The sequence below is a fragment of the Corvus kubaryi genome, unplaced genomic scaffold (assembly GCF_017639235.1).
Source record: "Corvus kubaryi isolate FWS band 111438036 unplaced genomic scaffold, C.kubaryi_AGA036_p1.0 124, whole genome shotgun sequence".
Lineage (NCBI taxonomy): Eukaryota > Metazoa > Chordata > Aves > Passeriformes > Corvidae > Corvus > Corvus kubaryi.
In genome coordinates this window covers 939,394-963,814 of record NW_024580659.1, presented here as the reverse complement: position 1 = coordinate 963,814, position 24,421 = coordinate 939,394, and the positions used below count along the sequence as shown (strand labels likewise).

The 24,421-nt window shown below is 41.1% G+C and overlaps 1 protein-coding gene across 1 annotated transcript in view; it reads left to right on the top strand.

The window, feature by feature from the left end:
• The first annotated feature begins 95 nt into the window (after positions 1 to 95).
• DOCK3 (dedicator of cytokinesis 3) overlaps positions 96 to 24,421 on the top strand; it is a 188,185-nt gene continuing 163,859 nt past the window's right edge. The window contains 2 exon segments of the mRNA XM_042018678.1: positions 96 to 243; positions 19,458 to 19,541. Coding sequence (XP_041874612.1) covers positions 207 to 243; positions 19,458 to 19,541 — 121 coding nt within the window. The 5' untranslated portion in view covers positions 96 to 206.

Sequence of the window (24,421 nt, the reverse complement as noted above, 5' to 3'; positions counted from 1 at the left end):
GCGGGGGGCGACCTCCCCCCGCCCCCCGGCAGCGGCGAAGCGGCCCCTGCCCGCAGCCCCGGCCGGAGCGTGGGGCGGGGGCTGCCGGCGCGGCGCCCCCGCTGAGCGCGGGGGGAGGAGAAGCCGCCCCCGCTCGATGAGCGGCGCCCGCCCGCCCGCCGCTCTCTGCCCGGGGACCGGCGGCCGCGGCCGAGCCATCCAGCAGCATGTGGAGTCCCACCGAGGAGGAGAAATACGGCGTGGGTAGGTGCTGCCGCATCCCTCCCCCGCCCCGCGCACCCCCTCCTCTCCCCGCCGGACCCCGGGGGCTGTGCTGTGCGTGTGGGGGGGCGGCCGTTCCCCTCCCCCGGGGCCGGCGGTGGTCGCGGCGCTGCCCCTCAGGTGGAGCCGGGGGCGGGATGGGGACAACGCTGCCCGCGGGGCTGTGGGGGCTGCCCGGCCGTGCCTCCCCTGCCCTGCCCGCACCGCTGGATGCGCTCTGCGTGTGCTTGTTCGCGTTATTTCCCCGAGCGCCGCCGCGGCGAAGCGAGCGACAAGCGGAGTTCGGGGGCCCGCGCTGGGGTCGGGATCGCACAAATAATCAGAAAACGAGTAGCTGAGCCGTTAATCTACTTAAGCGCGCGGTTCCCTTTTCCCTGCGTTTCCATCTGCGGAGCGAGGCGATGTGTGGATGGAGTTGGGAAGGGGCCGGCGGCGCCGCGGTGTCTTTAGGGGGCGTCGGTGCTGCACCTGCCCGGCCGCGGGGGACGAGGGGGCGGCCGAGGTTGCCGGGCCGGGGGCTGCGGAGGGCCGGCCCCGGGGCCTCTGTGCGTGCGGACTGCGCTGATTGTTCGTTGTTTTGGTAAATCAGATTTTACAGTCGTCTGGCATCGTGGTTGCTCTAATCTGAGGCATCACCGTTGGCGGCTTTGGTTTGTTATTTTAGCGTGTAGATCCCTGATAAGAGCAGAAATGTTACATCTAATGAAATGGAAGATACAGGATTTCTTTTACTTCGCTTTTGCTCATTTCGATTTAATTTTTTTTAAACTGTTGTCTTGTTTTATAATAATAAAAGCCACTACTGCTGCCCTGATTAGTTACCTAAACGCCTCATTAAATTTTTAGTTATCTATTGATTTTTAAGTTCCACAGTGTGTAGTGATGATTGATTTGTACAAATATTTTTTTAAATATCAACAAATTTGCTACATGATCTGTTAACCGGGACTGTTAAAGTGGGATCTTGGCAATTAACTCGTGAGCAATTAGAAGCCTTAATGCCTCTTTGTTAAAAAGCTTTCTGTTAATAATAATAATAAACCACTTCTTGTTAATTTTTCATCTTGTGAGTCAAATATTTTGCTTAGTACAGCTCACATATCTTCACAGTGAAGAGAGGAAGGAAAGAGAAATGAAGTAAATCACTTTTGTGTAAAAAAATCAAATGCGGCATCAGATGAGAACCTGTAAGTGTAGGGTAATATGAACAAGTGGCAGAAAATAACACCTGGAAGTCATTGCTTCCAATCCTGTTGCCGTGTCTGTTGGTCATTGGGAGTATTTAAAGTTAACAAGCCCTGTTACATCTCAGCTGGATGCTCCAGGAGTATGAAGTTGTTTTGTTGGGGTTTTTCAATGTAGTTGATGCTGTACTTTAGAGTATACCTTATCTGCTGGTGAAATGCCACCTCTGTTACACTAGGACCAAACTTACTGCTATAATTGTAATAGATGCTTGAGAAAATAATTGTGTCTTTCAAATCTTGTTGTTTTTCTTCTGTTTATGTAGGTTTTTTTTCTTTGCCGTGTTGCAGGGTTTGACATTCAGTGCTGTGTTTGTGTTTGGCCTGTGTGCTCAAATAGGAAAATACTTGTTTTACCTTGATCCAAAAAATGGGTGAACTAATTTTTTTTACGCAGATGTTTGAAAAGAAAAGCTGGGAAATCTCCATTCAGGTTGTAAACAAGTCTGGAAGAGGCATGTGGAAAAGAGAGCAGTGAATGAAAACAAGTGTTATTTCAATGAGTGTTCCCTGGGCTGGAGAATATTCCTCTAAGGATGGGGATTTTCCTTTTGCAGACAACACACCTGTAGGTAGGGCTGAGGTAATGGCTCAGTTGTGCAAGTTTGGGTGATCTCTAGGCAAGCTTTTTTTATTCTTGAGTAGCTTTAATTACTTTTCCTGTAATTGAAATTTGTTGATAATCCTCCAGAGAAGGAAAATAGGTGAAAAATGCTGCTTATATCTGGAGTTTAGTTACTACAAGTGAGGAGTGGCATATCAGTTTTTCAAAAGTAGGTCTGTCATTGCTGGCTGGAGGGGTCATTTTTGTGCATTTCGAAGCAAATAGTCTGCAGAAAGTGTAGACCTGAGGGTTTGCTGAAGGGAGGTGCACTGACAAAAAAAAAGGGGACAAAATAGCAGTGTAAATTATCCTGATTCCACAAGTAATATGTGCAAAAATAATCTTCTTGGCATGAGTCACTGTTCTGAGCTTATGCCTTTGGGCTTTAGTAGTTTGGGTTCAGTTAGAGCAGTCTCTGTCCAAAAAAACACAGTGTGTTTTCTCTGTGCTCATGTTAAAGTTTTGCAGACAAAGTTTTAAGATTTGCCTTTGGATTAAGGCAATAAACTTCTTGTCCCAATTGATGTAAGCTGGGTGGGAGAAAAATCAGTTATTTCTGCAACTGGAATACCACAAAGAGGTTTCTGGTGGAATAGAAAGGAATGTTTGGGCATCCAGGCCCTGGATATACCTATTCTTGTGTACCAAGGAAAGGGACAGTGCTACATAAAGTACTTCATTCTGATGCTGTTCTCTTTGTTTGAAGTAAGTTGTGCTCTGTTGCCTTACCTGGGCAGCTGGCACAGAGGTGATAATTCATAGAGGCTGTTCCTTCAGACAGACACCACATTCCCCCATAACATGTGGCTATGGAAGGGCTTTGTGTTCTGTGTTGGCTTCTAGGGAGTATCAGACAAAGGCATTTCTTCTGTGCTTGCTGGAGCCCCTCAGCAGATATTCCTTTGCAGCCACAGGCTCTTGGCTGCAGGAGAACGTTCAGTTTCCTGATGGGAACGTCGGTGCCTTTTGGGCAGTTCTGAAGTTCTCTGTGCCTATCTGCAATTAAAAGAAGTTTTCCACGCTGGCAGTTGTAGAACAGCATTGTATTGCCCAGTTCTCATACAAATCATTGCATCCATCTGCAGCAAAGATATTAAAAGATTGCTCAGGATATTTCTAAATAAATTAAACACTTTCCTGACAACCTTGATTTTATTTCTCAGCTGCTATAGCAACTACCTGGTAGCTGTTGTGAGTAATTCCTCTCTATTTAGAAATACTTATATTCAGTGCCTCTAATCCTAACTCTACTTTTAAAACTTGAGACTTGCTGAAGCAAAGCAGACAGTTCTTGCACAGGTGCTTAAGATGGCCAGTTATGAACATAATTAATAAGAATTCTGAACTGATGATTGACGATAACTCTCTCTCTAGCCCTCTAGCGTTTTAGTATTTTTAAAGCAGTCTCTGTGTCTTAAGAAAATATTTATTGAAGTGATCTAATTAGTTAATTTAGTCTTAAAAAGCAAGTATTAAATAATACTGTATTAAAAAAAGTTAAATAGAACTCTTTAGTGAATAACATTTGGCAATTGTGTGAGAGCTGATTATTTCATCAGGCTGTCAGTTTTTGCTGTTTTGTTTTTGTGCAAGGAGCACATTTAGGTGGCTCTCAGGAAAGTTTTTTTGTTGTTTTGTTGGGCTTTTTTTAACGTAGTTGCTGCTGTATTTTGTATGGCTGACCATATTAAATATGTATGTATTAAGTCACAGAGGAGAAGGAGAACCTGCCTACATCAACAGCATCTGTTCTTAGTTTGTTCAAAGAATTAGTGTTAAAATCTGTTGTTTTATTTAAAAATGCATTTTTAAATCTTTATTTTCACCTCTTAATTGGTAACAATGAAAAAGAAATCCATAAGCACAAATACAACTAAACTTTCCCTTGTTCTTGCTGAGAAGGGGTGGAACATCACACTGTCCTAGTTACGGTTTTGTACTGCAGCTTTTTGATCAGTATCTTGATCCCCCCCGTCACTAAACCTTGTCTTGCACACTTCCAGTTCATATTTGTGCTTGGAAGAACAGGACTGCAGAACTTAGATAAGTCTTCCCTCCCCAAGGCTCTTGGCATAAGACCCTGCCTCACCTGTTCATACAGGGGGCAGCTGCTGAAGGGGGCAGTGAGTGGCACTGTGGTTTCACTGGGTCACTGGAGTGGTTTGTAACATGTTTAAAAATGAGAAGTTTCAGAGAGGTAGAGGAAAGTCCCTCTCCCATATTAGGAAAATGTCCATTGTTAATTTGGGAAGCAATATCAATCCTTGCATCAGGTGCTGTGTTAGGGACATAGGTTATATTTCATTTTCTCTCCTGTGCCCCAGTGCCAGGAGATGTAATGTCTGGCAGCAGGAGAGAGGTGACTAAGGATATTCTTCAGTGATCTGTCTTGGAACCAAAGCTACGTGGAGGGATGCACTTTCAAACCTCCTGTGCTGCACTGCTTTGGGAAGTGCTGCTGGTACCTGGGGACTTGGTCATTAGTCAGGAAAACGGGATGATCCAGGGATTGGAGTCATTTCTATTCAGTATGTGCTCCTAAGGGCCTTTTTTTTTTTTTTTTTTTACCTGTAGGCTTTAAGAATGAGCAAAGGAATTTGTCAGTCAGGGATTGTAAAGGAAATGTATATGTGTTATTTAACTGGATGGGAAATTAATCACACCTTGAAATGTCTCTGGAAAAGAGCAGCTCCCAAGTTGCATCTGATGGGATACTATCAGTATAGAGAGGAGAGTTTAGTAAAGTGTCATTAAACATGGTGGGCAGCTTCAGCTCCAGTCTAGGGTAAATCTAGAATTCTGCTGGTGCTGATAGAACTTGGAGGTTAAATGTACTGTTTTGTGGGAAAAGATTAATATATTTTGGCTCATCTGTCCTAGAAAAGACTAAGCTAAAGACATTGTGGTTAGACTGGCTCTCATGAAGAGCTGGTTTGCAGAGCTGGATGAGAATTAACCTGTAAGATATCACTACTTTGAGATTGTCTAAATACCAGTTGTCCACAAATGCATCTGCAGTAGAAATTAGCCAAAACTTTCTAAATACAGGAGGAATGAAGTTAAGAAGCAAATTGCTCACCAAGGCAAGGAGTGAGATGTGTATGTTTGCATGGTTTGTATGGGAATGTGGGTGTGATCCTGGAGCAAGAAGTGATAGCAGTGCAATGTGGGGTTTAACTTTGGATGATTTGATGGGTTTTAGAGCAATTTTCTCCATTTATTTGTTGTTGTGCTGTGTTGGGTGTTCAGTTAAGACCTGCAGAACTTCAGCCACTGCCAATAGGGTAGGGGCAAAAGCAGTTCCTTCCTGACCTTATCCCTATTGCAGAAGGGATTTTGTTTTTAGAATGATTTTCTAAGGGTGGAAATATTTTGGTGTTCAGACTTTCTGTCCTCACCTAACAATACATCCAGTAACAAGAGACATTTTATGATGTGAGTTGGCAGTCTTGGACAACTTTTCCTGCATATTTAATGGAAATAGGTCTGGGTGGGGAAAAAAGAACTTAAAACTGGAATTTCTGTGCATACTAGTGCAGATAAAAAGGTTCTGACCTGCTGAAAAAAAAGATGGTTAATCAGGTTCTATCAGGTGTTTCTTATTTGTATGCTTTGGGTTGAAATTCATTGTCAAGCTTGTAGGACAGGAAGGGAGATTGTTCAGAATGAAATTAGTGACGAAATTTAAAGTAATTTCTCTTTTGAACGATTTAAGAAATAGGAAGTTGGTGTGTGAGTATGGGATGATGGTGCAGGTTGTGGTTTGCAGTTTTATGTAGGAAGAGAGGAAGGGTGACTTTTTATTAAACCTCTGAAAGCAACTTTCTTAGGGTACAGTCAGTGGCACAGCTCAGCTGGACTTGAGTCTCACTACCCTTGCAAAGCCTTTTTTGCAGCAGCTCTGCCCTTAACAAGTCAGACTCCAAGGTAGACATCGGGAAACATACAAGAACTCTTATCAGAACTTGTAATTATAAAATTCTCTACCGTGTATTTGCTGACATTTCAAAACCCACAAAGTGGGGGTAATTGGGAATGAGGAAGTTTTCTGTGTTCATATGCACAGTGACCTGTAGATAGACAGGCATTTCTGATTAACACATTAAACAGTTATTTCGAAATGGTTCTAATACAGAAGATCTGTAATTGCCTGATGGGTCCAACAACTGGTGTTGTTGGTGGCCATATGCGTTCCATAGATTTGTTCTTTTGAGAAATGGGAGCACTGTTCAGAAGTGGGTGTGAAAACACTTACCAAAGAATGGGAAGTCTGTGGAAAATTATTTAGTCCTTGAAGAGCCTGATGCAACTTTTTCCTCCTGCTCCAGAGAAAATTTTTTTTAATTTGTGTGGTTATTAAGTTTGTTGTGTTCATCTCTCAGCTGTGCTGTGCACTGAGGAAGAGGCCAAAGGAAGCCTTCAGTGGGATCTTGGTCCAAACCCAGTTGTGAGTGACAATGGTCTTTCCACTGATTGTTTTTAAGTTATGAATCAACCTTAATATCACTCAGTTTCTCACTTTGTTCTGTTTCAAAATCTGTCTGCTCACTGAACCTCAAGGCAAACCACTCACTCAAGTGACTGATGTTAAAATCAACCCCCTGTTCAAGTTTTTCCACATCAAAATGAACTTTATGATGTCTTTTGAGATCCTGAAAGCATCTCTAAAGGTTTTTTGGCTGTTAATTCCTTCTTCTTAGACATGTTTTATTGTTTGTTCAAACAATATGTCCTTAGCCCAAACTTAGGGAATATATTAGGAAGGCAGGGAACTGAGGCTTTGAGCAGGCTGAGTGCTTTCCAGTACAGTTGTGAGGTGATTACTTATTCCAAGGATAAGACTTCCCTCCATCTCTCTTCAGCTTTTACCTACTTTTTCTTTTCTTGAGTCTTTCTGGATATTAAGCCTTAAGAAAAGCTTATGACAAGTGGTGCCAGCTAACTCTTGGTGATTAAAAGCAGGTCTTTGTGCTTTCAGAGGTAAGCTGTTGTTCTCTGAAGCATCCAGAGAAACCTTTATTTTTATTTCAGTGCAAGGAAGCTTAGGCACTAAATGCTTTTAGTGTTGGCAGTAGGCAGTTGATGGAGTGGTGAATTATTTTGTTTTCTTTCTGTTGAATGGAAGTCCCTGAGCTACCCAGTGTGCCTGAGTGTAGCACAGAGTGCTTTGGTAGGTGCCATACTGTTCTGAAAACCTCTTGTGACTCTGTTTTTGAGCAGCAGGGCCACTCTTCCCTCTCAAAGTGTTAATGAACAAGGTGTTTATGTGTACCTGCACTTTTAGTCTTCTAACCTGATAAAGGAAGTCTTGTATCCATGTCAGAGAAACCCAGAACTGTTAAATAGAAGGCAGTTGAAAGCAATGTATAACTTTTGAGAGGCCTCTTTGGGTGTCAGTGCACACGGGCCTTTGCCTTGCTGGGGTGGGTGCTGGGTGGGCTGCCCAAACAAGTGGTGAAGGGAGCAGAGAGCCTTTCATAGGAGAGTATCTCAGACAGTGCTGGGTACTCCCTGTATGGAGCAATGTCTGTTTCCAGTAACTGAGTCTGGATGAGGGGGATAGGAGGAGGTGTTTGTTTCACCCATCTCTTCCTTTGTAGAGAAAAATGCCTGTGGAAGTGTCTACAGAAAGCTGCCCACTTCACCTAGGCACTGTTTTGTGTATGTGTGCCTCTATTACATGGACAGAGAATGTAGGCTCAGGTGAGAAAATGTCAGCCAGAGTGGGACAAATAATCCAAAAATTTATGAACTACTGGAAAAAAGGGTTATTGAAAACTGTAGTTTGAACTTTGGTGCATCTTTGTGTTATGTTTCTCTCTAAATGCTCATGATCCAAATGGTTGGTGACTTGAATTTTGCTAAATCAGAGAGACAACAGTGTAGTTCTGCTGGACCTGTTAGAGCAGGATCAACATTTTTGTGAAATAATCTTGCCCTGACATCTGCTGTTGCTGTACAAAATGGAGCTGGACACTACCTGTGGGCCTGGCCTGGCGTGATGAGAGATGAGGGGAATCCTCTCCATGCCTGTGCCTCTGTTTAAAGCTGATACTGCGAGGCCATTCCTCCAGCAGGGACTTGTTAGAGTGGGAAGAGCTGTCCTGGGGCTGGAAAGTGGCTGCTGTGCTTGGCCCTGCTGTGTGTGCAGAGCATCCAATGGGAACAGCCCGTGCCTGCTGGGGGAGCTCCCTGGCATTGTAGGGAGATCTGCAGCTGTCCATCCTTCCATCGTCCCCCCTCTTGCTCTGGCTCAGCCCTTCCCAGCACGCTGATCTGAGCAGAATTAGGACCAAAATCCCTCTGCTGGGGGGATTTCTTTGTTTTTCTTTTTTAACTGATAAGTGATCTCTCTGGTCCAAGGGGTTTATGCCAAGGAAGATTGTGTTTCAAGCACTGGTCTTGCAGAAACAGCTTCTCTTTTGATTCTGGGGCAGAGGAGGTAGAAAATAGGCTTCTCTCTCTTTCATCACCACAGCAAGACCCCAAACTGCAGCTGCTGATTCTTGTTGGGTTGGTTTTAGTTTTTTCTCCCCCACTTCTGGAGTGACTATATTTCTGGCAGAAGACCATATTCTCCTTTTAACGGGGGGGAAAAAGTTTAATAAATATAAATAATAACAAAATAAATATTAATAATAATAATAATGAAATAAACCTGTGTGGAGGACACAAAAAGAGAAAAGAAGGATTTCCCCAATGTCTCAGATGATGTTGATAGCATTAAATAATGTACGTTTGCTTCAGTCAAGATTGGAAGTGTTAAAAATCATGAAAAGAAAGCATCTTTGGTTTTGTCAGTCAAGTACTTTTTTTCTTTTTTGTATTTCAGTAGCAAACCAAAAAAGTCAAAGTTCTTATGGGTGGATTGATAGGTTTCATAGCTGTCTTCAGCACAAAAAGTTCTTGAGTGGCAGCCAGTATAGGCTAAAATAGAGTTTTCAGCTAAAATGCAGGAGCTGTATGCTGGTAGATACACTTTTATAAACGTGCCCTGTTCTTCCCTTCCTGCTGCTCACTGGAAATGTTCGAAGTGACCATAAATGCCAAGGGAGTTTTAATGTGTTAAGAACTTATTTAACAGGTAGGCGGGAGGTCTGAAAGTCTCACGCTGTAGTCTGTGTGAAATGGGACAAGATGGAAGGTACTGTGGGGATTTGCATGTGTGAACATGAGCCAGTGGTGTTCTCCTGTAGGCAGCCACGTCCCAGGCTGTGATCCTGGGCACCAGGGTGGTGATGGAAATGATCTTGTCCTCCTTTAGTCACCCCGGGGCTGCATCTCACAGTACAAGGGGTGAGGTGAGAAGGTGGGAACACACGAGGAAAGAGGAGGATCTGTGAGATCCAGGGTGGTACAGCCTGGGAAGAGGAGCACCGGGAAGGTTGGCTCATGGATAGCTGCTTTCTAGGATGTTACAGAGAAGACATAGCCAGGCGCTTCTCAGAGTTGCAGGGTGAAAGGAGGAGTCGTGGGGGCAAAGTCCAATCAGGGATAGTGATTCCCACAGTGCATGTGGGAAAGCCCTGGAGCAGGATGCCTGGAGAGGTGGTGCAATCTCCACCCTCCAGGAGAGTCAAAACTTGACTGGTTTCTTCCTTTGCTTCCTGGTGTTGAACAGTAAAGTGTTCAACAGGCTCCTGTTTGCAGCCTGTGGAACACAGCAGTGCAGAACAGCTCCTCACCTCTCTGGGCAGAGAGGGGTCAGTGTTCTCCTCTTTGCAGTTGGGTATTGGAAAGAGGGAGAAGGTTTCAGAAACTGAAGCAGCCTTTGCCTCTATTTAAAAGAGAGAGAAAAACCTGCTGCATTTGCTTCCTGCATAGAGGGAATGATGTATGGGTGAGGGACTCGAATGAACTGATGGAATAGATTTACAGGAAGAGGATGAAGTAACAGGATAGATCCTTGCAAAGCTGGACGTTCAAGACCAGTTCCTTAACACAGCAGAGGCAGTGGACAACACTGTGGGCTTTTAGTCCGTTTCTTCTCTCCCACCTCCTGCCACCAGGATGTGCAAAACTATTTTAAACAGCTCGTGATTTTTGAGCCCAATCTCTATTTTTATCTTGGAGGGCAGGGGAAGGATGCTTGCAATCCTTTGCTCTGCTACTGAATGATCACCTTTCTTCTCAGGCATCTGTTTCTTTTTTTGCAGGAATATTTTCCTGGTGCTGGTATGACTCAGTAGAAAGAGGCGGTGTTGCTAGGCAGCGGGTGAGCACTTTGCAGATGCCATGTGATGGCAGTAAGCTGCCTTGGAATAATCCATTGGTGGCAGTATTCCTGGCTGAGGTTCTGTACTGCACAAAGAAAGAAGCATCTCTGACAGGAGCAGATGCTGCCTAGCAACTGCCACTGCTCCCCGAGCAGCCTGAAATACCTTCACTTAATTGTACTGTAATTTTGGCAGTAAACAGAACCCAAAGTGTAATGCCTTGCTTTCAGTTCTGAAGTACATTTTTCTTCAAGATTTGGCATAAAAGTTCATAAAGACCATTAATAAGGTCAAAAAAATTTTAGCCCTCGTCTAAATCGTGTCTTTTGTTTAATCCCTACTCTTCGATTGTAATGTTTGGATGGCTTTTAATCAGCTTTTGATAATCTTTTTTGTGTGTGTGTTTGTATTACATTAGTGCCTGGCAATTCCAATCGGATTAGAGCCCTGTTCTGTGTCGTGTGTACCAGTGCACTCTGCAAGAAATGCCCCTTCTGCAAAAACTTCGTGTTTTATTTGGGTTTTTAAGGTGTAATTGGATATACCCTCTCTTCTATACCGAAATTATTCATATTGTCATCTTTCTTAAACACCAGAATGTTTTGGAAGTGCTGGAACCGGGGTCTGCTCCCTGTATTCTTTATGGACATACTTGCTGAATGAGGCCTGGAGTTGCAAATAAATCTGCAAGTTTCAGGTTAATTTCTGGAAAATAATTGAAACCCTCACCCACAATTAATCATTTAACTATTTGGAAGGTGTATTGTGAAGGTGAAAACATTATTGTAGGTATTTGTAGGATAAAATGGAAATGTTTTTCTTTTCATTGCCTCATGGTTCTGCTCCCTTGTCAAATATTATCAGACTCTAACTGTGCAATCTATGAAGCTGCCAGGTTTAATCAAGCAGTTCCACAAAATAACAAAATTAAAGGCCAATATGATTAATTTTTTATAAAAATGTGAAGGGGGTTTTTTTTATCATAAACTGCATCTTGTTCTTTTAAATTATTAAACCCATAATTTTCTGTTTTCAAGAACTGCTCCTTTTTGCTGGGAAAAGGTTTGTTGTTCTGAGAGAGGCTCAGACTGGAAGGTACAGGGAGGTTTGGGAAGTATTAATTCAGTGCCGCCCGTAGGCGTGATTGTGCAACACAGTTGCCTCACAAAAAGGTAAAGCTGAATCTCGCCTCTCTCTTGTCCTCTGTGGGATAATTTGTATCAGTGCTGGTTTTCCTGCCCAGTCATCCTGCCCTGGCCTGGAGGCTGTTCCCTCTGCCGTCCCTAAACGCAAAGAATCCACATCTGCCCTTCTTGGAAAATACATTATTAAGCAAAGGTAGTTTAGAAAATTCTCAAACCACAAATACTGTGGAGTGGAAGGAAAAATAAATTGTTTGCGCATTTCATACAATTCCTGGGAGCATTGGTGACACAGGAGCCGAACGAGTGAAGCCCCTTTTCTGCGGGATGGAAGAGTCACGTGCGGAGTTCTGGGCTGATGGGGCTGTTAAAAGTTGTTGTGCTTCTACAACATTCGGGTGGCTCCATAGAAGAAAATGTATAGAAAATGCTACTAAATACATATATAAAATTAATACTAATAAAAACTTTTGTTTATAAAGACCCAGTCCACAGATGTCTCAGGTTGGGGGAAGCCACATTGTTGCCCTGTTCTAATACCCTTCCTTTCCCTCCTTGTTTTAGCCTCTGTTAGGGAAAAGATATTGGTTTTAGAGCCATCTTTGGTCTCATCTGCTGACTCTTGGGTTACATGGAGCCTTTGTTATCATCTGGGTATTACAGGGAAGAAAATAAAGTTTATCTAATTCAGCTCTTAAAACTAGCATGTATTGTGTCATACTAGACACTTTTAATAGCTGGATTAATATGAAAAATTATTTTAGGGATAGATATATGCTCATCATAGTATTAGTTTATCACTTTGGAGTAATTACATTATTTTCTTCAATATTAGATCATTTAATATTGATCTAAATTTTAATTCAATCTTTAATACTAATCAATCTAAGTCAGTATTAAGCTCAGGGATTGACTTGTGTCCCATGTTAACTGGTGATAATGAGTAGTAGTTGAATACAGAATGCTGTATAAGGACTGTGAAACTTCAGAGTTTGTGTTTACCCTAAGTAAACACATACTCCAAATTCTTAGCTGGTGTGATAGAGGTGTGAGTTTAAAACATGGTTATGTGTAATAAAGCATAAATTACACCATCAGAGAACTTGAGAACTTTGACGTTTGTAGCACAGAACACAATTCAGTGTCTGCTTGGTGTGATTATACCTTGTCAAGGTATTTTGGGTATGGAGCAACACAACTGCAGCTGTTTCTCTCCTGTGTGTTGTTCCTGCCATTCCTTCTGAAATGGGTTCAGTTGAAGATGTACTGAGGGATGGTCAGTGCATAACTGAATAACTGCAAGCTGAGTGTTGTACAGAGCTTTTATAAAAATTAAATTACATACTTTAACTTGAAACACTTGTTCTGCAAGTGTCATCTAAAAATATTGCAAGCTACCAGAATTTTAATAAGACAGATAATATTAACAGTGAGTTGAGAACTGGAAAAAACCTGTCACAAAGTCCAAGAAGATCTGTCTTTTGTAAATGGAGATATATTGAAAATTCACAAAATTACAGTTTTTGCCCCCAAATTAATTCATACAGTCCATTAAATCATGGCCTCACCAATATCTTATGATAAAGAAAAATCAAAATGTGGTTTAGCATATTGGATCTGTTCTAGTAGCAATGATTTCTATTGTGGTTGTGAAAACCTGAGAAATAAATAATTCCTACAAGTCCAATTAATGATTAAGAGACGTAGTTTAGATTTGGAGAAGGAAGAAGAAACAATGTAAACATGGAAAAACTCTTGAACTGATTTTGTTTCTCAGCCCTCATTTAAATCTTCTGATTTTCATTGATACATCTTGGACAGTGGGGAGGGGAAGGGCTCTGTTCCTTTATGAAAATAAACAAATTACTCATGAGCTGAACTGATATTATGTAGTGTAAATAGAACATTATGCAAGATCAAAATATTTCTGTAGGCTTAATTGAAATGTGTAGAAATAGATTAAAAAATAAGAAAGTACATGAGAAGGCATGTCAGTTCATTGGATAACTGTGTAAATGATAAAAAAAAAAGATGTTTCAAGGGAGTGAGCAGCTGGATGTATTGGGCTGGGTAGTTCTCTGGCATTTCCCTGTTGTTGTCCTGGGTTTTCCCACTGTTCATGTGACAAATGTGACACATTTCTGTCACTGTGATTATCAGGGCATTGGCAACCATTTGAGAAGAAAAATAATCTGTGTCAGCATTGCAGCTCAGGTGAGACTGGGTGGGGAAGCTGGGACACAGGAACCTGAATTGGAAAGAATTATAAGATGAAGATACATTTTAAATTATTTAAATATTATATCACAGCAAAAATGAAACCACCTCTGTGGTTGGCAGCAGAAAGTAACAATAACACAGGTGAAATCTGATTCAGCATTTCTCTGAGTTGTGTTCTCCTTTTTGCCATGCTGGTGTTCAGATGAGGTCCCCAACCAGTCGATAGGACAGGACAGCAGAAGCTCAGGTGGCGACTCCTTGATAACAGGTGAGGGAGTTCCCAGCATTCCAGCCCCATCCCATCCCTGGTGTCCTGCCCGGCCGTGCCCGCAGCAGGTGGCTGCACTCAGGGGTGGAACTTTCCCCAGGCTTCAGAGCTTCCTGGGACAGGGCCTTGCAGAGCCGAGAGTGGGACACATCCATTATTTGTCCTGTTGGCTTTGGAACTTGAGTGATCATTTAATTTCTGTCACCCACAGTATCTTGTGAGAAGTTTCACAGTTTATGCACTGTGTGGAAAACTACTTTATTAAAGTCCTGAACTCTGCTGCTTCATTTGACACTGCTGTGCTTTTTGAACTGGAAGGGGTGAATAGCAATAGTTCCCTGTGCACCTTCTGTCAGTTATCCCCTCTCCACCATTTCAGCCTTCCTGGTACAGGAGTCTCATCTTGGTTAACAATCAATCATATAAAAGCCCTTATTCAGTCCTTGCTATGTCCTCTCTCACTTCTTTCTACCTTTCCTTATGCTGTTCAATCCTTTCTGGCAAAGGGTTAGCTTTTGGCAAAGGGGAAAACTGGCACGTGGAGTTCATTGGGAATTTTATGCAGTACTGTGGGTCATGATGTCTTCCCTTTTTGCTCAAGACAATATTGTGTGTGATGTGGGGTGGCCCCTGACAGTAGCTGAGCACTGAGTTTATGGTAAGAACTCTGACATTCCAGGGTTCCACTGAGTGTGGCACTAGCAAGGGAGGAGATGATGATTTTGTATGTGAGGTGAGGATTATTCATCCCTCATGAAACACCACACAGGTGAACTAAACACTGCTCATCTGCCAGTTCTGCTTGTGGAGCTTGGGTCCATCTGTAACTCTTTATTACTCTGAATAGCCTGAGTGGCCTCATAAACTTTGTGGCTTCTCTGAATGATGAGCTTTTTTGGATCATTTAGGAATACTTGAAAAGAAAAGACTCCAACAGAGGTCCCTTCAGAGCTTGCTGATCAATCTGTCCTCACTAAGGGAAATGGCTCTTTTATTTCACATCACTTTGTTGATTGCTTATCTGTCCAAACACCTTCCCACTTTATCACAGCCAAGAGCAGTTTCTTCAAGAGCTATTGACAGGGGCTGTTTGAGAACATAGTTTGTAAAACCTCTTGAATTGTGTCAATTGGATCTTCTCTGTTCACATAGCAAGGAGCTGCTTTAGGTGGAACACAGGAGGAATCAAACCTGTTTAAAGATGCATTGGCTTAACATGTCCTGTTTATCTTTTGGTACAGTTTCTCTTACTGCTGGTAACTTGCAATGCAGCTGCTTATATTATACTGCATCAGGCCATATCCATGGGCAAGGAAAAATCTGTCCTCCCTTGGATCTTTGACTTTTGAAACTGGTATTCCAATGCCATCTGTTCTTCTATGTTGTACCCCACAATTCCTTCATATTTTCTGATACAGCGTGAGAGTCACTGCCTGTGTGAATTGGTTTGTGCCTTTCTTACTGGTAAATTTCAGAGGTGAAGGGGGAAGGATTTTTCTCGTTGTGGTCCAGTTTAAGTACCACAGATAAGGGACTTCTGTCTTGGAGATAATTACTGAATCACATGGCATGTGGTGCTTTTTCAAAGCTTTCCTCTTTGGCAGAATGTTGGCTTTAACTGCTGGCTAAATGACTTTGGGAGGGGAACTGCCACCTTCTTATAGAACTGAATGATGGCGAGGGGCTTAATATTTGAAAATGGATGTTAAATATTTCAGCAGTGTGTCCTGGAGTCCAGGAGGGATCAGTCAGATCTGTTAACTGGTGGGTAAAAGCTTTGCTTTATGCCTGTTTTGATGATGTGTTATTTGCGTATTCTGGTGACTGAGGACATGAATCTTGTAAGAAATGATGGCGACTTACAGATTGATGGACAGTTTGTAGGTGATCATTTAGGGTAAAAAAATTCTCTGTGGAAAGGACAGAAATGAGTTTTCAGAGTCCTCTCTGTAAATTATTTTCTTCAGAATAGTTAAATTACTCTGTATTTCTCATTTATATTTGTGATCATATTTTTCAAATAATACTGCTAAGAAGATCTGTGTATCTAAAAGGGCCTTTATAAATAAGGTTGTCTTGCATAATGCATTTTTAGCTTAAAGAATGAGTAACATCCATAACTTTTTGTAAGTAACCTTTGGAATAATAAATCAGACTATAAAGTAGCCTTAAATTTCTGTGATTCTGTCATAATCAGGAGTTATTTTTACCAGTCTTTTTTATTTCAGAAATGTTAAACTTTGTTCTTGTTAACAGTTTAGCAAGACAGTTTGGTCTATTGGGTCAATTTATTTGGATTATTTGATTTTTCCTGACTTCAATTTAGCGTGGCTGGAAAATCATTTACTCTTGAGATTTGGCTTCCACTATTTTGATAAAATCCATATTGCTATTCACCGATCCTATGGGTTGATTATAAAAATTGTCAAACAGAAGAGACTCACATAATTCATTGATGATTTGCAAAAGGAATTGGATTCCATACTGTTGTATTGAGAATGAAGGAGGTGTTACTTTTGTATGAGAACTAATTTTCTAATTGAGTATGATCATCAAGATTGTACCTAGAGCTGATGGAATCAGTTCATTTCTGTTTTGTGATTTCTGCTTATTTATTCTTTTTTTGAGTGAAGTAGACCTAAGAGAAGAGCTTTGTCTATCTTATTAATAGAGTGCTCTGAATTCTAAAGAGCCGATTACATATTGTAGAGTCCTTGTATCAGATGTTCTTTGTGTGACCAGTAGAATCCTTTTAAAAGTGGACAGTTTGCATCTGTAAACTAACAGATCTATCAGAATTACTCCCTATAAGACTAAATATATTGAAGTCACTACTCCTGACCATGTTTTAAAAAATTATTCTATCAGCAATTGAAAAAAAACCAGTACTGTCTCTTCCTGGTACCTTTCCTTTAGCTTTTATTGCAAACTCGCCTGTATTATTACAGAATAAGCAGGTATGTGATGGCCAAAGAACTTGCAACTTCTTTCTCAGCTGCATCCTGATTCAGTAGTTTTAATACAGTAAATAATTGTCATAGGAAGTCAGCTGCTGTTTGCTAATTCAGAGCATCTAATGCAGTGTTAGCTGTTTCTTGTTGGGCTTGGCTGAGTAAGACCAGTTGAGTTGTTTTTCTCTCCGTTATTTCTTTTCTATTGTCTACAACCACCAGCACCCACATGTCCCATGACTGGTGTCTCTGTCGTGATATCCATGGCATGTTCAGAAAAAATGAAAAAGCCAGTCTGGAAACTGGCTTTTAATATTATCATGCCTATATAAATTCTTAAAATTAATAATGTATCTAAAATTGCTCTCATAAATGAATATCTTATTACTGTATTAACACTTCTCCATTTTGTTTTCTGGTGTTTTCAAAGGTAGCTTCTTATCCAAGGTGTTTGAAATTCCCCTTTTTTGAGACATACGTGAATTTTTTTAGTGGTTTTGTTGGTTTGAACAAAAAAAATCACATTTTAATACAGGATTTTGCAGTATTTTGCAAATCAACTGGTATTTTCTTGTTCTGGTAAAATTGCCAATTAGAAACGAGAAAACATTTTCTATATTTAAAGGATCCAGCTATCTAAAATAGTGAAGGGGTAAAATAAACAGGAAAAAAACAAAAAAGGAAAAGCCATTGGAGGTTTTTGATTATGTCCTGCCAGTTCATCATTTCAGTTGTCAGTGTTCCTGCACTTTGGGAGAGGCTTTAAGTAGTTTTTCTTTGGTTGAAATCCATATTTATGATTTCTTCATGGGTGGAGAATGAATCCAGAATGCTGATGAGCATAGTTTTTGTTGGATTATGCTGTCTGCATTATTCCAGTCTGGAGCCAGTTGTTGTGTTTCTCCTGCCTCTGATGTAAACAGGAATTTAAAGCCTCATTTAACTGACGGTGGCTTCTGCTGGGCCTTAAGAGCTGAGAGAGCAGTTTAGGGTTGTCGATAAAATTCTGAGTTCTTAACTCTTGTGATTAAACCCTGCATTGAGTCTCGCAGTGGAGGTGCAAAGGTTTGATGCCATTTGGTTCCCTTTTTATTTTTTTTCACTCTTTCTTGTATTGGCCACATCTGTGTGTTTGCCTGGTGTGTGTAGTTTGTTCCTTCTTGCCCATTATGAAGTCTGTGTATAGGGTTAAAATGCAGGTTTGTTCTGGTGGAAGTTTTGGCTATGCTTTTCTTGTTATTTCTTGGAAATTCGAGGTTCAAGAGACCTACCTCGTGGTACATAGTGCAGGTGGGAGTCTTGAGTTCATGGTGTTTTTCCCTGGACTTCAGCCTGTCTGCTTATTGTGCAATCCTGAGGGACTCGTGGCTTTGACATGGAAATGTATTGAGGGAGGAGATGAACTCAGCTGGAGCATGGTGCTGATAACTCCAGGGTCATGGGTTTGATCCCTGTATGGGCCATTCATTTGAGTTGGGCTCGATGATCCTGGTGGGTCCCTTCCAACTCAGAATATTCTGTGAAATGTGCCTCTATCACGTGGGAACATCTTGACCACAGCTGGAGTGTTTGCATTCCAAGGGGAGTGTTCTCTTAAATTGGAGAAAAGGATGGTGCCCACTGGAGGTCACTATTTCAACTCGTGGAATTCCACTTATAGTGAGTGCTCCGGGCTGTGTAGGGCTCTCCTGAGTGTGTGTTTACCTGGAACAAGGTACTGGAGTGATTGCATTAAATCTGTGCCTGGGGAGTTTTTAAATGCTGGGACTGGGGGCAGGGTGGACCTTACCTGCAATTCACCCTTTGTTCTGACATGCCATGTTTGAACTACCTATGTCCATGTCCCTGTTGTATTTTCATCAATATAGCTGAAGAACAGATCATTAGACACTGTGATATTTTTAAAATTTATTTTTAAAATCGAGTTTCATTTAGTATTTTTATTTATTATATTAATATTTTCTGAAATATGAAGATGGATTCTTATTTTCCCTGGTTAATGAAAACTAAAGATACCTGGAAAAGCAAGATGTGTATCATATTAGTTAGTGCTTATCAAAAGTACAGATTCTTATGTATTCTTTCATAATGTATGGTATTACAGGTTTTTTGCAGTGTATTAGTTGCACAGATGGTATTTGAAATAGTTTCAACTTGGAGAGAAGTAATTCCTGGAGTTGAGTTCCTGTTGTAATCTCTGCAGTTTGGGCAGCCTGTTCCATTGTTGGGTTGTGGAGTTGAGTAAGAATTGCGAGACAAGGAAATCTTTGTATGCAATATGAATCTGAGGTTTCTGATTAAAGTGATTACAAGCCTTGCTTAATTTAAAAATCTTTTTAAAAGCTCAGCTTTTATGTTGTTGTTGAGCTTAATTTCTGATGAGGGCCGGAATAAAGTTCTCTGATCAGGAAAAGTTGGCTGACAGGTTTTCTGGGCAGCTATGTAAGAGCTATTTTTATGCAGGGAGTGAGCTAAAGGGCTATGCTTAGAAGAAAATTCACACAAAGATCCAAGCCTCATATGTCTCTCTCTCTTTTTCCCCACCCTCCAGTGATATGCAGCTTCCGAGGAACTGTTCCGCAAGGCTTGGTCCTGGAACTAGGTGAAACTGTCCAGATCCTGGAGAAATGTGAAGGTAAGTGTGATGTCCAAGAAGGAACCCCATTTTCTATGTAAGAATATACAATTATCTTAATCTAGCATATTTTAATAGTAAGTTCTTTGGAAATCATGATGCATCAAATCAAAGCACTTGAATAAAACCTATTCTGACCCACTTTATGTAGGAAAGGCTGAGTGCTCTTGGCACTAATCCAGTCTGATAGGGGGTCAGTGTGTTTGAAGTTAACCATCTGTCCAGAAAATCTTGAACCCTGACCTGATTGTTGTATTGTAACTGGGTCTTACACTGAAATTTCATCATGTAAAGGATAAACCAGTATCTTTTTTTTTTTTACTGTATTTTCTCAGTGTTACTGTTATGCATTTCTATTAAGTGTATCAGTTTTATTACTCAGAAACATCTGAATAGGTCTAAAGTATTAATTATTAAATAGATTAGCAATACTAGAAAAAATGGGTTTAGGAGAGATTGTTTTGCATTTATCTTGATGTGTGTTTTTGTACCTAAAGCAAAATGCCATTGTAAATTTTATAGTTCATATGTGGCTGGAGATGTCTGTGTGTGAATAAATTAAATGTCCTAATGCTCTGCTTTATTCACATGAAGAGTGATTGAACTTGTATGTAAAAGGAGAATTATTCTTATCCTAATGTTCAAGCAAGTGTTGTAAAACATGTCTGGTGAGAAGTAGGTTGACAAGATACAGTATGAGAACATGTTTCACTATATTCTGAGGTGGAATAATGTAACCTTTATCCTGAAGTGTTAAACAAATTCAAAACCCAGATCCATGAATTTGAATTCCAAATTAACATTCCACAAAGTTGTGGATGTGGTTTTTTTATTTGTTCAGTTTAAAGTCGTTTTTCATCTCCAGTGTTAATGTTGCTCCCCAGACCTTCTATGTGCTTGTCAGCAGACTCTGCTTTGCCTCCCTCATGCCTAGAACTGGCTTTTGCTCTTGATGCTTTTTCTTGTATTCAGGTGTTTGTTTTCCCATTGACTTAACTCACCACAAAAAAGTCACCTTTTCTATGCTAATGTTTCTAGTAACGTAGTAGCTTCTTCACCTACATTTGTAAAAATTTTCTGTTGAATGAGAGCTTTGCAGTGCAATGGGGAAAATTATCCACAAAGAAGCTTGCTGTAAACAATCCCATGCTTTTTTAAAAACCACGAGTGGTGTGATGGGCTAAGCTGTGCTCACACACTGAGGGCAGACTGTAATTATTTTACCAGGTCTTGTGAATTAGAACATGGTGCAAGCTCAGGAGAAAAGTATCCCTGTGCTTAGGATGGGATAACTCTAAGGTAATTAAACACTGTATATTGTTGAAAGCAGTCATGGTATTTTCCAACCATTTCTGGGAAATTTTCAAAACTGGGAAATAAAACGATCACCAAGGAGCAGGTTGTTTATGGAAAAGCAAAGGGATAATCCAACTTGTCTGTACAGTGTTATAATAATTAGGCTTTGAATATTTCCTTTGCTGGTAGTTTTGAGGATGATTCCTCAAAAGCAATTCATGCCAGCCTTCAAATTGCTGAGAAAGGAATTCCTCAGACAAGGTTTACCTGGATGGAAGAAGGTTTGTACAGAATTCTTTGGTTTTGTTTTTTAAGCCCTCTATCCTGTCATTTTGGTTGGGGTGCCTTTACCACGGACTTTGTGTATAAAAAGATACATTAATTTTGATAATAACATCTGGAACTCCACACTATGAAACTCATCTGAATATTCAGATGGTCTGTGCTGCAGCTCTTGCATGTGTGAATTATGCAAAAAAGCACACTAAATGTGCAAAGTAGGTTCTTAAAAGGGAGGAAAAAAAGCAGTTGCTTTTTAAGCATTCTTGTCTAAGTGGTTGTTTAACAGGGTCCTCTACTTCTGCGTTATTTGCTGGGGATTCTTTTGTGCAGACAGACCGGATAAAATAATGTTAACCCACACAAAATAAGGGTCACTGGTGTGAGAGTCACAGAAGATCCATCGCTGTTTCAGCTTCACTTCTTGAATAGTTTATGCATAATTGTCTGCAGCAGGGATTTTGCTGTCTGGGTTGAAAAGATTCACATACACAAAAACTTCTAGTAATGTGAACTATGATTACAGAGACTTGCTGGAGAATTCAAGGCTGACAAAGATTCAAAGAGTAGCTATACTTCTGAATGTGCTTATTTTTAATCATAATAACTTACTGAATAGCTGTATTTGTATTACAAAAGAGCAAGTGCTCTTCTGTAGTGACTGGTGTAAGAGGCAGTCCCTGCTTTTAGAGCAATTGAGTGAAAGAGGAGGGAATTTCCTATTTGAAGATTTTGGGTATCACTGCAGCTAAGTTTTATAGATATTTGTAGAGTAAAGAAACAAATGTAGGTGCGTGCATACACACACACACACACACACACACATACACGTATTTGTCTCTAAGGTTAATAAATATAAATACCAATTGATAATACATTAAAAAATATTGTGGTTGTCTATGCATTTTTTAAATGAAATGCAGTGAAATACAGTTGTCTTTGTTAATTTGGATCTTGTTCACATGCTTGAGATTGGAATTCTTGGATTTCCTCAAATTTCTGTGCCTCACAAATACCTAAATCACTGTTTTTTAACCCTAAGTCTGACAAAGGCCTCCCTCTGCCCGCTATCCCAGTAAATCAAACCATGGACTTGGTATGTGCCTTTCCTCTGCAGCTACCAAAGGCTCCACCCGTGTTTCCATCAAACACACACCATCTGTACAGCATGAGGTGTTACCAGAGTGGTTTTGTAGTTACTGCTTGTACAAAGGGTTCTCAGATCATTGACTGGTTTCACTCGAAGGTTAGAAATGTTCATCAAGACACCAGTTGGACCTGTGCTTGTCGTTCACAGCTTCCCCCCTCTCTGTTCCCCTCTCTGAGCCCTTCCACTTGTGATCTTGGCACCAAGGGAGCACTGAAACACCAAGTGGAGTTCTCTGCTCTGCCTGCCATGCCTTGAGGAGCTGGAGGGGTATGATGTTAGTGTGGCACTTGGAAATGCTGAAGGATGGAATTTTCTTTTGTCAAGTGGCAAAGCATGAGCACACTCCTGGTTTGAAATATACATTTGGACTGTGCATTCTAAGGAACACCCTGTCTTTCAAGTCACGTGGCTATTGCCCTGCCACAGGCAGTAGCTGTCAGTAACTAGTGCCATTCAGAGTAAATTGAAAATGTCTGTTTTGTCCATTTGTTTTTATTGCTGGAGGGCAATTTTCCTTAGATTAAAAATGCTTTAACTTCAGTAACTGTAATTATTACCTTGAGAATTTTGTATATTCACTGAAGAATGGAAACAGGCTGATGCCTGAAGCACCAGTTGAAAGAATATTATCTTACCCATGCAAATTCTCCTATCCACACAAGTATTTATCTACATGGTTTTCATGTGTGTACATTAATAATTGTGTTCTTAAACCATGCAGAAAATATGTTTAAAGTTTCCCTCTGTTGTTCTAGCAGTGATGGCATGGTCAAAACAAGTGTTTCTGGTATTGGGGACACTTAAGGAGCAGATATAACTTGCAGTTAGGGTTTTTTTAAATTCTTGATGAATTCAATGTGCTTGAGAAGTGATGCCTTTGCCATGCTGCCAAGCTGTGCCGTACAGTTGAGGGAGGAATCCCACTCCAGGCTGTCAGTGCTGTGGGAGCCCTGCAGGTTTCCTCCCATCTGAGTCGGGAGCTGTCCTGTGGCTGCCTTGGCCAAAGTGACTCTGTCCCAGCAATTTGTGTTTGGCCTGAGGAAGATGTCTCCAGTGAGATACCCCTTTTCCTGTTTGCTTTTTCCCGCCTTTTCATCCTCTTTTTTCCCTCTTTGCCTTTTGTGGAATGTGCCCATGGAAGGGAAGCCTCTTGGACCCACACCTCTGCTGCGGTGGATCCTGTCCGCTTATTGAAAGTCATCTTTCAGAGCACAGGAGTGGCTTCTTGACAGCCCTCTGGCTGATGCCACGATGCAACACACCCCATCTCTCTTTGCCTTTGTCGTGGCATCCCTGGCAGCATTATCAGCATATTCCTGTGGCTCTGCTGGCCCAAGGCTGCTCCCTGACGTGGTGCAGGCATTTATCTGCTGCTCCTCCTGCCTGGCATGCGCGGAGCAGCGAGCCCAGGACAGAGCGCTCTTGGCATCGGGAAGCTTTTGCTGAGCACTGCTCCTCTCCCTCTCCTGGGTTGCTTTGGGTGCCTTTAGCTCTGCACAGCAGTTCACATGCAGATTACAAGGTAAAAGCAATTGTTTATTGACTTGTATATGTAAAAACCAGCTTTGCTTCAGGTTTGAGGGTTACTCACATTTCTGCCAAGTACATTTATTTTTGTAGGACAAAGAATGCTCGAGTTCCTGTAGCAGATTCTACTGGCGGTACTTTATTTAAGAACAAACTTTACTTTTAGGATTTACCATAAATACTTATGTGATTTATTTTCAGAATTTTGTTTGTCAAGAAATTATAAGCAGAATTTATTTTTTTCTACAGTCTGCAGCTCATGAGTCTTTATTTAACACTGATACTAGAACTTTATTTTTCTGTAAAATAGATCAGTATCTTTCAATTAGGACCCTTTTGCTTCTCTGTTACTGAGTCCTCTAAAGGGGTGAGCTTTTTCCATGTGACAGACCTCTTGCGGATTAAGTGGAAATCTGAAAAAGGTTATGAGAGGGCTCTTAGAAACCGTAGCCTGTTTTGTTCAAGACACTTTCAAGTAAAGATCAACAAAAATCATTGGTAGCTCTTCTAGTCACTGAAGTGAAGAGATTGAGATGTGCAGGACTGCCCCAGAGTTGCTTTTGCAGTTTAACTACGGCTGCACTATTGCTGGGACTCCTGAGTGTGACATACTTTTGGAAAGATGGGT